At 57.9% G+C, this 15,772-nt stretch overlaps 1 protein-coding gene across 2 annotated transcripts in view; it reads left to right on the plus strand.

Annotated features, from left to right (window-relative positions):
- The first annotated feature begins 340 nt into the window (after positions 1-340).
- Positions 341-15,772, plus strand: part of Wnt7b (Wnt family member 7B) — a 46,583-nt gene continuing 31,151 nt past the window's right edge. The window contains exon 1 of one of the 2 annotated variants that reach the window (XM_021183808.3): positions 341-812. In XM_021183808.3, the coding sequence (XP_021039467.1) occupies positions 742-812 (71 nt within the window). In that variant the 5' untranslated portion in view covers positions 341-741. Of the gene's footprint in view, positions 813-4,599; positions 4,748-15,772 lie in introns of those variants that run through there. The other variant, XM_021183807.2, reaches the window with a different exon arrangement.

The following is a 15,772-nucleotide window of genomic DNA, read 5'->3' on the forward strand; positions in this document are numbered from 1 at the left end:
AACCAAGTGACCACCAAGCCCTGAGCGGGTAGTTTCTTAGCCCCCGCCCCTACCCCCACCCTCACTGTCTCTGAGGAGCGCAGGTGTCTCTTTGGAGCCGCACCCTCTCCCCTCCCTCCCCTCTTCCCACGCAGTCCTGGGAGGGCGATCGGAAGGGAGCTGGCCTGGGGAGGGGGGGCGAGGGGTTAGATGCGTTCGTGTGTCACGGGGGAGGGAGGAGAAAAGGGAGGGGAGAGCCAGGGAGCGCGCGCGAGAGAGCGCGCTGCGAGCGAGGAGGGCGGGCGGGAGGCGGATCCTCCTACCTGGGGCGCGCTCGCCTGCTCGCGGCTCGCTTGCCGGGGCCGCGAGTCACCTGGGGAGGCGGACAAGTGCGGACACATTGGCCGTCCCGGCGCACCGCGAGGCGCGCACGGCCCCAGGCGGCTAAGCCCAGTGGAGGCAGCGCCCGCTCGCTGCTCCTGGCCCCGGCCTGCGCTCGCAGAGTCCCACGGTCACTCCGCTGGGCTCCGAGGTCGCGGTTCCCCGCCCGGGTCACTCCCCCGGGCGCACGCGGCGGCTGCGGCGCCCTGGGCTCACCATGGTGGCAACGCGTGCCGGGTGCCCACGCGTCGCCCGCCTCCCGAGCCGAAGCGCCGGCTGAGCGTGGTCCTACCGCAGCTCCCTGGCTCCTGCCCGGCCCCTGCCCACCCGCGCGTCCCCTCCGGCCGCAGCTGTCTATGGCGCAGCCCCCCTCCCTGGATCATGCACAGAAACTTTCGAAAGTGGATCTTTTACGTGTTTCTCTGCTTTGGCGTCCTCTACGTGAAGCTCGGGTGAGTATTCCTCTGGGCGGGGGGCGGTAGACGGGGAACCGGCAGCCACCAGAGCCTCCTCCAGCGGACCTGGGGACTGGAGTTGGTGGGGGAGGGCGTTTCTTGAAGTGGCCGGGCTGGCTGGTATCTCCGGCCCTCATCCCAGCCTCGTTGAGACTCAACCGAGCCCCCACCCCCGGAGCCAGAGATCCTCCGGAGGGGCGCGGAGCCAATACGCAGCAGGGACAGTGCGGTCCGCGGACGGCCGCAGCGGGGCTCGCGGGTAGCGGCGAGCGTGCCGGGCGCGTACTTTCACCTGTTTGGGCTCCAGGCCCCGGGGGTGGGACGCGCCTTCCCTCCCCCGGGCTGCGCTGGGCGCCGAGCCCGGGCCGAGCGCTAGCCGCCCGGAGGGCGCGCCGGGCCGGGAGGGGGGTGCGGGGGGCATCCCCGGCGGGGGAGATCGGGGCGCGCACTCGCCGCGAGCGCGCAGGCCTTGCACCCGCCGCGGCCCTTCGTCTCTATCCATCACCCGGACATGTTGAAATTACCTTGACAACTCGTCCGGCTGGCTCGGGATGGGCCGTGGGGCTGGCGCAGCAGCCTCGGGCTCCGTCCGCGGCCCGCGCCCCCGCCCGCCCGGGGCCTTGCGCCCGGCCCCCTCTCGCCGAGCTCCCCCTGGCGCGGCCGGGCGGGCGGGCTCCAGGCGGGCCGCGCTCGCTGCTCGCCGCCGTAGCTGCTCCGAGTCGTATTTCCACATTCCTGAACCCAGCCGAGTCCTTACCTGTTGAGCCGCGATCTCCTTTAGACGGAATCTGTCTCGGCCTCTCCGGATTGGGGGTGGAGGGGCAGTGTGACCGAACGGAGCTCAGCGCACCTCGCGGGCGTTAGTCACTCTTGGCGGCCCGGCCGGGCCCAGACCCCCACCCCCACTCGGAGCACCTGCGGGCATCTGTGCCCGCCTTGCCCGGCGATCCTACTATGTGTCGCCCGGCGCTCTGAGGCCAGCCTCATCATGGCCCTAGGAAGGCCAGTGACCAGACCTGTAGGAGGGGCGGGTTCCGGTACCTGGGAGACCGACTTTCCAGGCGAGAGGTAGAAACAGTCGCTGAAGATCAGCACCCTTCCCAGCTCTCTGCACCTCCGCCATCTTACAGGTGAAGAAATTGAGGCCCAGAGAGGGGTAGGGACCAAACCTGGTGGCCTCAGAGGCAGGATTGAAAGTCTCTTCCTTATTCCTGCAGACCTGGGCGGGAGTGTCTGCTGCTGAGAGTGGTTGTGTTTATTGTAGGTTTGTGAGGGTAGGCTGTGTCCCTGGGTGTTTGTTTATGAAGGTGAGGGGTGCCGGGGCTTTGAGCTTGCTGGGATGGGGGCAGGGTGGGCAGGCCACTGCTTCCCCGGACTCTCAGCAGCCTGTACTGAATCTCCTGGGCCTGTGAAGGGACCCACCGCCCTTTGGGAGGAGGCTCCATGCAGATCCCAGCTACCTGGCTCTGGCGCCAAGGTCTTTGAGTTGGTGCTTGACTCCACCGGCCCTGGCTTCCATTGCTGACCATTCTTCCTCAGCAAAGGCCTCTTATCATCAAATAGGAAAAAGTGTCAGCGGAAGGGTCTGGGTTCCCGAGGTTGGGGGGCTCCCTGGAGCGGTACCTGGGTTTCATGCCTTTACCTCATCTTTCATGGCTGGGAAGGCTTTTGGCTGTGGTGCTCTGAACAACTTGGTGGTCAGTCCTGAGTAGAGAGGGGGTCCCTGTTAGCCCAGCCTGGGCTCCTAGACACCTGTAACCACTATCTGGTAGGACTAAGCAAGCTTTCCTCTGCCCAAGAGCCCCAAAGGGAGAACTTGTCTCCCTCCATAAGCTGCCCCTCCCAACCCATCTTCTTGAGTTTAAAAAAAAAATTCCCAAAGATCCAGTGTAAGGACAGTCAGGGAAGCTCTCTCTCTCTCTCTCTCTCTCTCTCTCTCTCTCTCTCTCTCTCTCTCTCTCTCTCTCTCTGTGTGTGTGTGTGTGTGTGTGTGTGTGTGTGTGTTGCATCAGTTGAATAGGAAAGGTAGCTGGGCCTTCCCATGGGACCTAAAGGGGTAGGTGCTGTGTGAACACCATCTCTTTGGCAGGTGTCTAGAGCAGCCTCTCACTGTCATCTGAAAAGAGCAGGGTCATGGTAGTGTCCCCCTTGGGAGTGCTGAGAGATTAGTTCAGATAGCTTTTGCCCTGACCTTAGGTGGTGGGATATAGTGGCACCTACGAGTGAAGCCTTTCTCATTGCCAATGGTTGTGAGGTCCAAGGTGTGGGAGCCATTCTGGGGACTCCTCTGGATAGTTTTCGGGGGAGAGACTATTTTGTGATGGAGGACCCAGAACCTGCCCCTCCCCCATGTTTCTGTATGTGCGACCGGGCCTCCAGAAATCCCACCAGAGCATTTATCCTCCCCCCCCCCGACACACACACCTCCTGTTAGCAAGAACCAGAATCCAGCCCTCAAAATCCAAACAGGAGTACCTCCGGTTCTCAGTGATTTCCAAGCACAATGACATTGGGGAGTCACAACACTTAACCTAAGGTCACTATGGATGGAGCTACTGTCCTGGAGGCGAGGCCAAGGTGGAGAGGGGAGCAGCCAAGGTCACTGAGGTGCCAGGATCAGCCCTGTGCTAGGCTTGTTCCTGCTTTTGTGGTTGGGAGAGGCAAAGGGGCAAAGGATAGGGAGATCTGGAGGTAAGGGAGGTTTCTGACTCCTGGATGCCCAGGAGTCTCCGTGCTAAGTCCAGGAGCTGTGGATCTAGTCTTTAGGAGCACGACTGTACCACACACAGCTCCTCCTTTCCTGCTGTCCTTCCTGCTCTGAGACTTCCCCCAGCTGACATGTACCTCTATACAAAGACATACCGATACAGCCGGGCTCAGCAGAAATAGGAGATGGGACCCCAATCTGTTTCTAGACTATAAAATAAATTAGTAGAAAAGGGAAGGCTCTTTAGAAGAATTTCTCCTTGCCAACAAACAAACGTTCCTCAAAGAGTAAAAGATTAGAGATGAAAAAGCCAGAGGTGATGGCCCTGAGAGATAGAAGCCTTTCCCTGCCTGCCTGCACCCCTGTCTCCGAAGGGGTGCAGAATAGAGCTGGCCCAGATGCAGTGAGCGGGACCCACACCCAACCATCCCTAACCAGGTTCCATGTAGACAGAGGGACAGCACACACGGGGCATCTGTGCACACACACCTGCGGGCTCCCATACCGCCCATGCTCCTGCAGAAACATGCAAGCACACGCATGCATACAGGAGCACACGTTGCTGAGCACAGCCCCTAAGAGGCGCACACGCCTCCGCGCAGTGCCTCCCGGAGATGCGCTCTCCGTAGCGGTGTTTCTCGCCAAAGGTTGTGGCGAGGGTATCCCGGCCAAGGCAACTTGGGCAAACCCTGGGGGCGGCACCCGCCGCACACTTTGGTCAACCTCCCCTTTAAAAAAAACCCGCCCGCGGAGGAGGCGGATGTAGGGGCGGCCTGTCCAATGGCAGCTGCGGCGCTTCGGGAGACTTGGAGACTTGAGCCAGAGTGAGCGACAGAACCGGTTCGCACTGACAGACGGACAGAGGACCAGACAGCCACTAAGGAGCGCTTACTGCCCCCCTCCGGGCCCCTGCCCCGAACTCCAGCCCCAGCGCCTGCTACTGTCCCAGATACAGCAAGATGCGCGGTCCTGGCAGCGAGACACGGGCGAGCACTGTCCCCCGGCCCCCGAGCCCTGGCCCCTAGCGCCCAGCGCTGCTGCCCTGCATCAGGGAGGGCCGCGGAGACCCCAGCCTCAGTTGGCGCAGGAGCCCTGCGGGTGGGGCCTGCCCTGCCCAGCCCAGCCAGGCGCGCCAGCCCACCATGCTCCTCCTGTCGCCGCGCAGCGCGCTGGTCTCCGTCTATTGCCCGCAGATCTTTCTCCTTCTGTCCAGCGGCAGTTACCTGTGAGTGCCGCGGGTGGCGGGCGGGGTGGGAGGGAGGAGAGCCCCTGGCCACCACTGCTGGAGGAGGGAGTGGGGAGGAGGCAAGATGGTCCCCGGTGTGGATGCCCTGCGCGCAAAGAAACTGGGAGCCTTTGGGTCACTTTGTTGGCCTAAGCCGCCGAGGTAGATCACCTGAGGGACAGCTGTGACAACGAGAAATTTTAGCTTAGGGGTCGGAGAAAAGGTGGCCAAAGAGCGGTCCGACTGCCTTTACAGATTAGGCTATGTGCACTGAGCGCGAGAGTCAGAGCTAGCCAGTCGCGTCCCAGCGTAATCCTGGACCAGCCAGAGACCCTCTCCCTAGGCCGTATTAACCCACGCGGCGCGCATGGCCTTGCCACACTAAGGAGAGCTACATGCACACATTCACTTCCCAGCGCATACACTGGCAGACACGTGCATGCTGCGCCCCACCAGACAGCGTGCCCAGGTTGTTCTCCGAAGTCTTGTGGCCACTTGTGCTGTCCTTCCACACCGGGAGGCCTTGGCCTCTCCTCTGCTAGACGCCTCTCCAGGAGGCGAGGAGGGCGCACACTGTGCGCGCAGGTAATCAAGGTCTAGAGAGTATGCGGAGCATCGCCCATCAGGCTACGGGGAAGCTCCGGGCAGGGCCGGAGTCCGCCCTGCGAGTCGAGGGGGCGCGTCCGCACAGCGGTGGCTTCGCCCGATTCCTAATGGGACGCATATGCTCTGGCCTCCGATTTAAAAAGAAGTTTGATTTATGGAACCGCCGTTTGGGGGAATTGAAGCTGGATGCTACTGATTAAACCTCAGAGCCAGCGCTCCCTCTCCCTTTCCTCCCCTCCCCCGCCCCCTCCTTAACACGCGGGCCACGTCCGGGGTCGCCTAACGCGGCCAGAGGCGGCAGCCGCCTTCCCGCTCCCTGCACCACCCCCTCCCCTCCCCGCGGCCACAGTCTTGATAAATTGCCCCGCCCCCACCACCCCTTTTAATAAAGACGCGGCCAATTTCTCCTCCAGCTCCTAGGAAATTACTATCCTACCAGTTTTCCTTCTATAAATAGTCGCGCATCTTGAAACAAAAGTTCGCAACCGCAGCCAGATGCTGCGAGGCCCGCGGTTTCCCCGGCTGTGGAACATAATTACAAGGTCCAGGCAGAGGGAGCGCTCCAGGCCCGGCGGGCAGCCCTGGCTGCGGAGGCATCGCCTGGGGTGGAGAGTATCAGGCCTCCCCAGGCAGGGCGCAGGGCCCGTGGGCACCGCCTGATCTTGGAGACCTGGCCAAGAGAATTCTGCTTCTGTTGCCTTTCCTTGAAATGGATCAGCCAACAGGGCCTCCGAGTCGAAGACTCCTGCCTAGGTCGGGAGCTCCGAGGCTCCCCTTCCCCAGATCCTGGCATGTCAGACTTAAGCCTTGCGGAAGAGCCAGCAGTTACTCTGTCTGAGAGATCATTTGGGGAGGCTAGGAGCTGAGGTTTGGTGTTCCTGGGGAGGTGTCCAGGGGTGGAAGCCAGAAGTTGGGTCTGAGAGGATAGGATGGCAAACATGGTTTACCCCACAGCAACTGCAGGGCTCTCTCTGGCAGATGGATGGTAGCCAGTGTACCTCTGAGCCTCCCTGCCAACCCGTTTTCTCCTGGAGGACCCATTCCAGCTTAGTGGGGTAACTTCCACCGACTGTGCCCCACATAAGTTGGTCTCTGACTATCCTGCCAGTTCTCCGGGCTGCTATTCTTTCAAGGGAGAAGCTTTCCAACTGTGTCCAGGCCAGTGCTGGGTGGTAGCTGGGAGCAGCAAGGGGTCACTTCATTATTAGCCTCGATTGGTTCAGCCCTCTATAAGCCCTGCTCCTGGGAGGGAGACAGGGCTAATGATTGTAGGGCTGGATTTTTATCACCTTGCTGGGTATCAGAGAGTTGGCTGCATTAAAATGCCTGGGAGGGAACAGGCCTATATAATTATGACGAAAGGATGTTGAGTCCCAAGGCCTCCGGGTTTAGGCAACCCCCGGCAGCAGAGTTTGGCTAGATAGCCAGCACAGAACTCAGCTAACTGAGGAAGGTATTTGGGGGTCAATGTGAGACACCCCCCTCCTCCTAGCACTGCAGGAATGTCCCAGAGGATGCCACAGTGAGGAGGGGCCCTGAGCAGAGGCTGTGTTCTGTTCCAGAGAACTTTCCAGAAGGCATCCCATTGCTAGGATCGCAGACACTAGCCAAAAGTTGATCCTGCCCCTTTCAGCTAGGCTGTTCTCCCAGCTCACCATGCTGGGTCATCATCTGAACACAGTGAATCCCAGACACATGCCTGGGCCCCTGCTGCTGATCGTATTGGACGGGTGTGCTGGCCTGGAAGGGCCCTGAGCCCCTATCTGATTCTACGTGTGATCCAGCTGTGAGAGGCAGCTCTAGCCACCTGTACCCCTGTGTGGCAGAGTGAAGGGGTGGGGGAGCAGTGGGGAACCAGCAAGGGACCAAGGAAAGGCAAATGGGGGCGAGGCCACAAGAAGTGTTTTAGTGCTGGGTCAGCTGGTATGAGGGCCTGGCTCAAGTCTGGAGCCAGAACCAGTCTGGGCTACTGTAAGGGCAGGTCCCTTCCGTTCTTGGCCTCCCTGTCCTAGATGTGGTAGTTGAGTGTGATGACCCCCCCCCCATGTCTTCCGGTAGAGCCTGTCATGGTAACCGCCTGCTCTGGGGAGCCAAGTGAGTCATGAGTGACGGGATGGTTACTCACCGACCACCTGGCTTGGGGGTGCAGAGGGTGCTCACCACTGTCCTCCCAGGCTCAGGCAGACCTCTTCCTGGTTCCCGCTGTGGCTTTGCCGGTGGTGCTGACCACAGTCCTAAAAGCCCTGTGGGTATGACCCTTGGTGAGATGGGCGCTGAATCAGGCTGCTACTGGGGCATCACAGTCGGGGGTGGGGGGCAGTGTGGGTCACAGGACTTCGACATGAACAGGTCACCTGGAGGGTGGTGTCCGTCTGGTCCTCAGTCTCCTCATAAGTCAGTCATAGGGGAAAGAAGACTCAGGTCAGGCCCAGGCGTCTCTGGGTTTGAAAGCATGTGACACCCCCTAGGACAACTGGCACACCAGGGTTAGAGCCAGAACACCGGAGAACAGCTTAAGCCCCAGGAAACCTTCCAGCTGGAGCCCCCATAACCACTGAAAACTACCCCAAACCCACTGTGGTATGGTAGGACTCACCAGCTGAGAGGGGAGGGAAGTGCAATCTGGGATGGACCTTTCCCAGTCATTGCATGTGTGTGTGTGTGTGTGTGTGTGTGTGTCTGTCTGTCTGTCTGTCTGTCTGTCTGTCTGTCTTTGGTCTCTGACTGTGGAGGAAGCTGGAGGGGTGGAATCTGTTCTAACCTAGCATCCTTGGAGTCCTGGAGAGCACCAGGCATGCCAAACCTGGGGTCTCATCCTAGGACTGCCTCTTTCTGCATGGCCAATTCTAGCTCACTCCTCTGCCCAGGGAGAATCTATGGAGGGGACACAATGCTCACAGGGTGACCTGGAGCACTCAGAGAGAATTCAGGGCCTGGGCTTAGTTTAGATTCTGGTGTCAGGGACAGTTCAGGAGACAGGTGGCTCTTGAGGTAGCAGGAGCAGGGAACTTTACCTTTAGTGACCCAGAGGAAGGCCCAGAGGAAGCAGTCACTCAGGAGGGAATAGTGTGTACCTTGGGTGCCTCAGAGGGCTTCCTTTAGGGTCTAAACAGGATTTTGAAAGATGGAAGAGTTTTGGCCAGACTAAAGAGAAAGACTACTGAAGGAGACTATGACTGTCAAACACGTCTGTCCAGGGGACCCCATGGAGACACAAACACAGTACTGGGGTTCTGAGAGATGAGATCACCCAGACCCCAAGTCATCTTGTCCTCTTGGCTCTAACCCCTACATGGCCCTCCCTGGGATGACCCATCCAGGATGGGAGCGGTGGCACAGCCAGGTGATCACCACTAAGGGAGATATTTAAAAATAATGCTTCTTCCTGCCTCTGCCTCCAGCTCTCCTACGGGACAGCCAACCCTCAGGCTGGCCTGGAGGGGCAGGTGGACCAGGGTTACATCGCTGCAGGTGTCCTGGTGGACATGGATGCCCTGTTGGGGTTTGAGCCAGTGTTCTGGCCATGGTGGTGGCGGCATGGCTGAGATGGAAACCAGGATTTTGGATGGAGGTTGCCTGTCATCAGAGGGTCAGGGGGAAGTGTCCAGAGAAGGGGCCCTCTGTGCAGCCTATCCCCAGCCCACTAACCTCTGCATCTCCCAGGCAGGTGGAACAGCTACAGCAGGCTCCCTGGAGACCTCCATTTTGCACAGTCCTGAGTCTGGCTGGGATAGGGCTCAGCTCCCCTCCCAAGGGGACAAGAGGCTGGCGCCCTCCCTTGTCAGATGAAACCCCGGCCCAGGGCTCCCTCAGTCTGATGAAAGGGTCATTGTGTAGTACAGGCCGCCCGCTGGCCAAGGACAAAACGGCCGTTTGTCCTCCCTCCTTGGTGTGGGGCTGGGGGCCTCCCCTCAGGCTGGTTGATGGGTGGGGGTGGGTACAGGTGCACTCTGGGCTCCCTCTCTTTCCTCATCTTCCAACTCAGCCTGCCCCTCCCCCAGGCCCCCTACCCACCCACGGTCACCTTGCCCTTGAGTATGAATCCCCAAGCTTGGGCCAGCACTGTTGCTCTCTGGGAGGCACTGAGCCTCCTGGCCCTGGAGGCATCCAAGCAGATGTAAGCATGAGAATCAGGAATTCTAAGGAAGGGCTTGACTGGACCAGGGAATGCAGTGCTCTGGGGCTCAGTGTAAGCCTCTAGGTGGGTGGCTGAGGCGTGTGTATTGGTGCAGATGTGCAACAACCATGGCTGACACTGGAGGCAGAAGATGCTATAGGGCGGTGTCCCTCCTAAGTGGCCATGGCACCCATCTTAGTCAGCTTTTATATGGCTATGATGAACACCATCACCAAAAGCAACTTAGAGAGGAAAGAGTTTATTAGAGTTACATATCCCAGACCAGTCCATTGAGGTAAACCAAGGCAAGAACCTGTTCTCAGGAATGGAAGCAGCAGCCATGGAGGGGTGCTGCTTACTGGCTTGCTTGCTCCTCGTGGCTTGCTCAGCCTGCTTTCTTATAGCACCCAGGACCACCAGCCCAGGGATGGCACCACCCACAGTGAGATGGAAACCATCCTTATCAATCCTTAATCAAGGCAATGCTCCCACAAACTTGCCCACAGGCCAGTCTTATGGAGGCATTTTCTCAATAAAGACTCCCTTTTCCTAGATGACCCTAGCCTGCCTCAAACTGCCATAAACATACAAACAAATAAACAACAACAAACTAGCTACAGTTATATGTTGTGAAGCCTTCCAAGGGCTGGAGCATGGCTGGAGGAAAAGCCAGAACCCCCGGAAGTCCCATCAGTTGATACCAATGACTTCCATCACTGGGCAGAACCTTTTCCCATAGCGCTTTCCGATCCACTCTCTCTTTGTGTTCAAAAGTCCCACCAAGCAAACCCAAGTAGTGATGTGTAACCCACTCCTTAGAAGGAAGAAGACAGGCGGGATTTCAGATTACCCCCAGCAGGAGGCCATTGGGTGTAAAACAGACTTTAAAAGCCCTGGTTGGGTTTTGTGTCACACACCTGTTACCCTAGCACTCAAGGCTGAGGCAGGAAGATCATGGGTTCAAAGCCAACCTGGGTTTCATACTGAGGCCCATTTCAACATCTTTAGAATGAGAATAGACCAGCTGTCTTGTTGGCTCCTGACTAGGAACATAGGCCCCAGGGTCCACATTTCCAGAAGGACCTGTCTTGTGAACCTGGCATACACAGCCTGTCTAGAGTCTGCTGTTGAGTCTCTTTCCTCCCTGGCTGCTGGCACAGGGGCTAAACCAAGCCATCTCTAGCATAGGACTGTGAGGGTGGGGAGACCAGGGCCAGGTGTGTCCAAGGTCAGAGTGTCTGAGACTGGATTTGAACCCAGGTCTGTAGGGCTCTGAGGTTCATGGTGCCTCCCAACCTCTAACTAATATGGTTGCCTCTCTCACATTCATTACAGTTTATAAGGGTTGAGAACCCAATTAGGGCAGTAGGTTGCAATTGGTCCATGGACCAGGAGATCCCAGGCCCTGAGCACAGGCTTCCTCTACAGCTGGGGGGTGCTAGCTTTTGCTTTAGTTCTGGGGACAGAGATGTGATGCTCTTGTAGGATGTCAATGTTGCTGCCTGGCTTGGCACTGCTCCAACAGCTCTGAGGCCAGCTTTAACAGGGAGAAAGGTAGGTAGGTAGGTCTGGCCAGCCACCTTGTGACCTGTATGGAGGTTCAGTGTGTTCGTCATGATATACTCTTGGGTGCGGCTGGGCATGGACTTGAGGTATCCTTGGCTACTTGAGATCTTGGTTTTCCATCTGGGCGTGGCTCTAGAGCCCTTCTGGCAATTCCTACTGTGTTCACTTGACTCTTCACACTCCCTTAATTTACCCCAGCCTTTCCTGCCCACCTTCTTCCGAGTTTACACAGAGTCCTGCAGCTCCCATAGCGGAGACCCTGACCTCTTGTTAGTAAGGATGACCTGGGGAAAGGTTTTCCGGAGTAGGGTGACCCGAGATGCTCCAGAAGTCACCTCTATCAGTCTGAGGTTGAAGCAGAGACTGAGGGCTGGGCTGAGTCTGAACACCTTCTGGGAGGTCCACCTCTAGCAGGACGTGCTGGGACTTTCCAAGAGCTGACCCTCCCCAGGAGCCAGATTTGTCATCCTGCTATCTCTGTGTTCCTGTGGTCAGGTAGACCAGGTTGGCCTGTGGGGAAAGGATGAATCTAAGCCACTGTAATGTTCCAGTAGGCTGGAGTGCTGGAGTGGCCTTCTTGTGGACCAAGCAGGGCTGACATTCCCTTTGGTGACCCTGCCACAGGGTGGAGCACCAGATTAAGCCTACCAGCTTCTCGGGGTGACCTTTCGAACCTTTGGATGGGCTTGAATGTACCATGGCCAAAGCACTGTGCAAAATGAGCGAGCCTGAGGTTGGTTGGGCAGGCAGGTGGTGTAGAGAGAGTGCTTGCCAGGGGCTCGCAATTCTAGCTGCTATTTACCCTGTCACAGCTCTGGGACAGAGATGCATAGCATGAGGGACTCCAGGGACACAGCCCTGAAAATGCTCAGGAAGAATAGTGCTTAGATGTCCTCTCACAGATGTCCTCTCACAGAGGGTGAGGTACAGGATAGATAGAGCTGGACAGCTTCCTTCCCTTCAGGCTGTCGCGCCTGTGTTGGCCATGCCTGAGGTTCTGCGTTTCCTTCCTGGCATGGTTGTGGGAGAGTATGTGACAATGACTCCACCTGAGGGAAGTTCTTTTGTGTGTGTGTGATAGCCCTGCTCCAGAGGCAACATAGGTTGGCGGCTTGTAGGTCAGTGATGCCTTCTGGACACCCCCCCCCCCACACACACACACAGACAGAGCAGTGGGACAGGGTGTACAGTCAGGGCTACAAGGCCAGACCCCTCTTCACCTGTGCCTTCCAATGCGGGGACTCCTGTAGCAGGAAGGAACAGGGTAGCCACAGCTGCAGCGGGAAGATATCAAGGAGGCAGAGACAAAGGCTTTGGTTTTATTGCTGCCAAGCTACTATTCAGCCTTGGACCAAACACAGTCCTTCTTTGAGCATCCTCTGGAAAATGGGAATAATGGGCTGCTAGCCAGGCTAGCGACTGGGATTGAGTGGCCCCCTTCCCAGAGCATTCATTCTGAGGCTGCTGACTGGGGAAGCCATCAAGGTCACGGGGAACACGCTAAGGTGAGGGACCATGGTACAGTCCCCAGGGGGCTTCTGACTCAGACAGGCCCCAGCTGTGATGACAAAAGATGTCAGGAATGGGCAGGCCCCTGGCTGAGGCTCACACTGCCCTGGGTGCTTGCCTTGTGGTCAGGCAGGCCCCACCCTCTCTAGGCTCTGTCTCCCACCTGATTCTGCATAAGAACTCAGCCCTGCCTTGAGGTCTGTCTGTAGAGAGATGGTGACTTGCTGTCCCCCATGTGTGGGACTTGGTCCCCAGGCTCACAGCTCAGAACATACTCAGTATCCCAGGAAGTGCTGGCTCAGCCATCCAGTGTTTAGACTCCCAAACTGGCGGTAGGCCAGTGGGGCCTGCCAACTCCCTCCCACCGTTTACACCCACCTGTCCTTCTGTCCGTAGGTCTCGGGTTGGTGTCTTGGCCAGCCATGCCTTCGGGGCACCTTGTATCACATAGGTTTTAAAGCAAGTGCCATGCTGGGCTTACGGGGGTCTCAGCACCAGTTGGGCTTCAGCCAGCCTCACAGCCTCGGGGGCCCTGGCATCTCTGAGTGTGGCTGTCTCCATCTGTACTGTAGGAAGCAAAGAGTATGGGCCAGGGAAGCCACCTCAGCCCCTGTGCCGGGCCTGGCACACACATGGTGTCTTCAAAGTGAGAACAAAGCAGGGTCAGACAGGCAGGCTTCTTGGAGGTGGAGGCACAGTGCTGGGTGTGGAGTCCCGTCTGACTGCTGGAGAGACAGGGTACCCCTCTGAGGGCAAAGATCTGACCCATTAAGGCCAGGACTTGGCATGTTATGTTGGGCCCTGCGTGCCAGGAAAGGCCCTGAAGTTTCTGAAGTCGGAGGTCAGTCAGTGAAATGACAGTGATCCCCATGAGGACTCAGTGAACCCATTAGCCCCCTTAAGCTCTTTGCCCATGTCGCCATGTGCCACTCGGTGGGCGTGGCTTTCCCATCTTCAACCACCCCAACCTACACAGGCTTCCTGCTTACCACCCCACTTCTCCCAGACTGCCTTCTTCCTCTCCAGGGTGGGGTCCTGGGATGCCTGGCTGGAATGTTAGCTATGTGGAAGGGTGGGAAAGCCCTTAGCAGAATCTCTACTCTCTTGCCTGGGAACACCAGGAGCAGCTGAGGGGAGCAGTGGCTTAGAAAGATAGGAGCAAGTGGGGCCCAAGCTGGAGGAAAGGGACTGCCAACCATGGGCAGACTCTGTCCCCCACTACAGACAGATGGGTAGACTAAGGCCCAGATGGGTCAGAAAGAGTCAGAGACTTAGCAGAACTGGAACCTAGTTTCCACAGCCATGAAGACCCTCTTTGGGGGAGGGGGTCTAGCCACAGGTACCCTGACTTTCATCTCAGCCCCCTTGATATTCAAATAAGAAACTGAGGCCCAAGCAGGCCAGGGAGGGGTTTTGGAGGTGGATGAATTCCCAAGAAGAGGCCTAGAGTTGCCCACCCTCAGCCGTCTGCAATCCCTGACTGCCTCCTTCTGGGTCTCTCTCTCAGTCTGTTTTCCCCTCTGTACGTTTAGACTTCAAGGTCCAACCCCAGAAACTGCTATAGGGATGAGTAGAACAAGCAGGAAGCTGAACTAAGTGTATGCTCTTTCAGCACTGTGGCGACGGGTGTAGACCATGTGTCAGGGCACGCTAAAGGCTAGTTGGATGGCCAGGCTGGACCTGCCCCCTCTGCTCCTCCCTCAGGGCCTCACCTGGGTCCATGTACTTACTATTGGGGTGGTGCCGCAGTGCCGCCGGCACTTTGAGGTGAAAGCAGGAGGGTCAGATCATGGTTATTCTTGACTTCTTAGTGCTTTTGAGGTTAGCCTGGGCTAACCCTGAAAGAAAGAAAAGGCAAAGAAGAGAGTAGAGGAGGGGAGAAGGGAAGGAGGAAGGATCAAGGAACAAAACACAGCTTGGAGCTACATGCTCTGCCCAGGTTTCTGAGCTGGGGTTACCAGCCAGCAGAGGAAGACTGAAGGAGGACCAGAGAGAAGACAGGTAGCCTGAGGGCAGGGGCCTTGGCACCTGCTGTGTTCCACCCTGACCAGTTCTGTTCTACAGACCTGCCAAAGGGACCGGCTGTGCTCAGTTCTGGCCTAGGTGAGCTCTCCTTGGTCAGTCTAATCGAATTCAGATTGTAGCTAATGTCTGTGTGTGTGTGGGGGGGGTGGGGTGGGTGGGAACTCTGATCTGGGGGCTCAGGCCAATCTGCACTTCGGAGACATTCCTATCCCCACTTACCTGGCAAGAACATCGAGGTTCCTCTAGTGCTGGCTCCCAACCAACCACCCACCCCCATCCTAAGAGTGATCCAGAGCCTGGGAAGAGCCCCTGGGCCCCTCAGTGCCTGGAAAAGCCCCGGACACACCTGCCCACCGGAGGGAGAGCTCAGCCCACCCTCCGGGGGATTTGCTGGGTTACTTCCTGGATGAGTGGACCCAGGCCCGCCTTCCTGGCCGATCATAGATAATTAGAACATTCTTCAAATATTTTGCCGGAGGATGCCCAAGAAGGAAGAATTACAAAGCGCCCTGGGCCAGGAGTGTGGGCTGGAGTTGCTGGGCAGCTGGGTAGCTGTCTGGGCCAAGGCTTGGGGGCCCAGAGGGAAGCTTAGAGCAGCCTGACCCTACTTTCCAGAATGGGAACTGGGACAGGAGACCTAGTGACCTTGGTTACCTTGCAATGGTGGGAAATCCTTGCCCTGGGGAGTCAGCAGCGGGCAAAGAGGCAGAGCCTTTGGAGAGGACAGGGGTCCCACACTGAAGTCCAAGGGCTCCAAGCTGGCTGAGAGGTCAATGCCTGTGAGGAGGTGTGTCTGTCTGCAGAGGGAGCAGATCTGAAAGTCCAGCACAGCGGGAGGGAGAAGAGCGAGGCCTAATCCTGGTGCCACGGGGTAGGTAGAATACAGCAAAGAAAGATGTTTAAGAGGCTTCAGCTGCAGCTGGGAGGGCTGGGAAAGGCCCTGAGGGGGGACAGGGCCAGTGCAGTGTAGACTGAGCTCTGGGCTAGGCCAGGCGGGAGCTGGAGCAGGTTAAGGGTGGTGGGACCAGAGGGCTAAGGGGCCTGTCCCAGGGAAGGTTTTTTGTTTGTTTGTTTGTTTGTTTGTTTGTTTGTTTTTAAAAGGTCCTGCTTTCCAGAGAGGACGCTTCATATTTTTCTCTAGGTCAGGATGGTCTCAGTTCCAGTTCTAAACTGTCTTTGGGTCCCGTGCTTGTCTTTGCATT

This window comes from Mus caroli, unplaced genomic scaffold (assembly GCF_978045245.1).
Source record: "Mus caroli unplaced genomic scaffold, Mus_caroli_1 scaffold_16, whole genome shotgun sequence".
Lineage (NCBI taxonomy): Eukaryota > Metazoa > Chordata > Mammalia > Rodentia > Muridae > Mus > Mus caroli.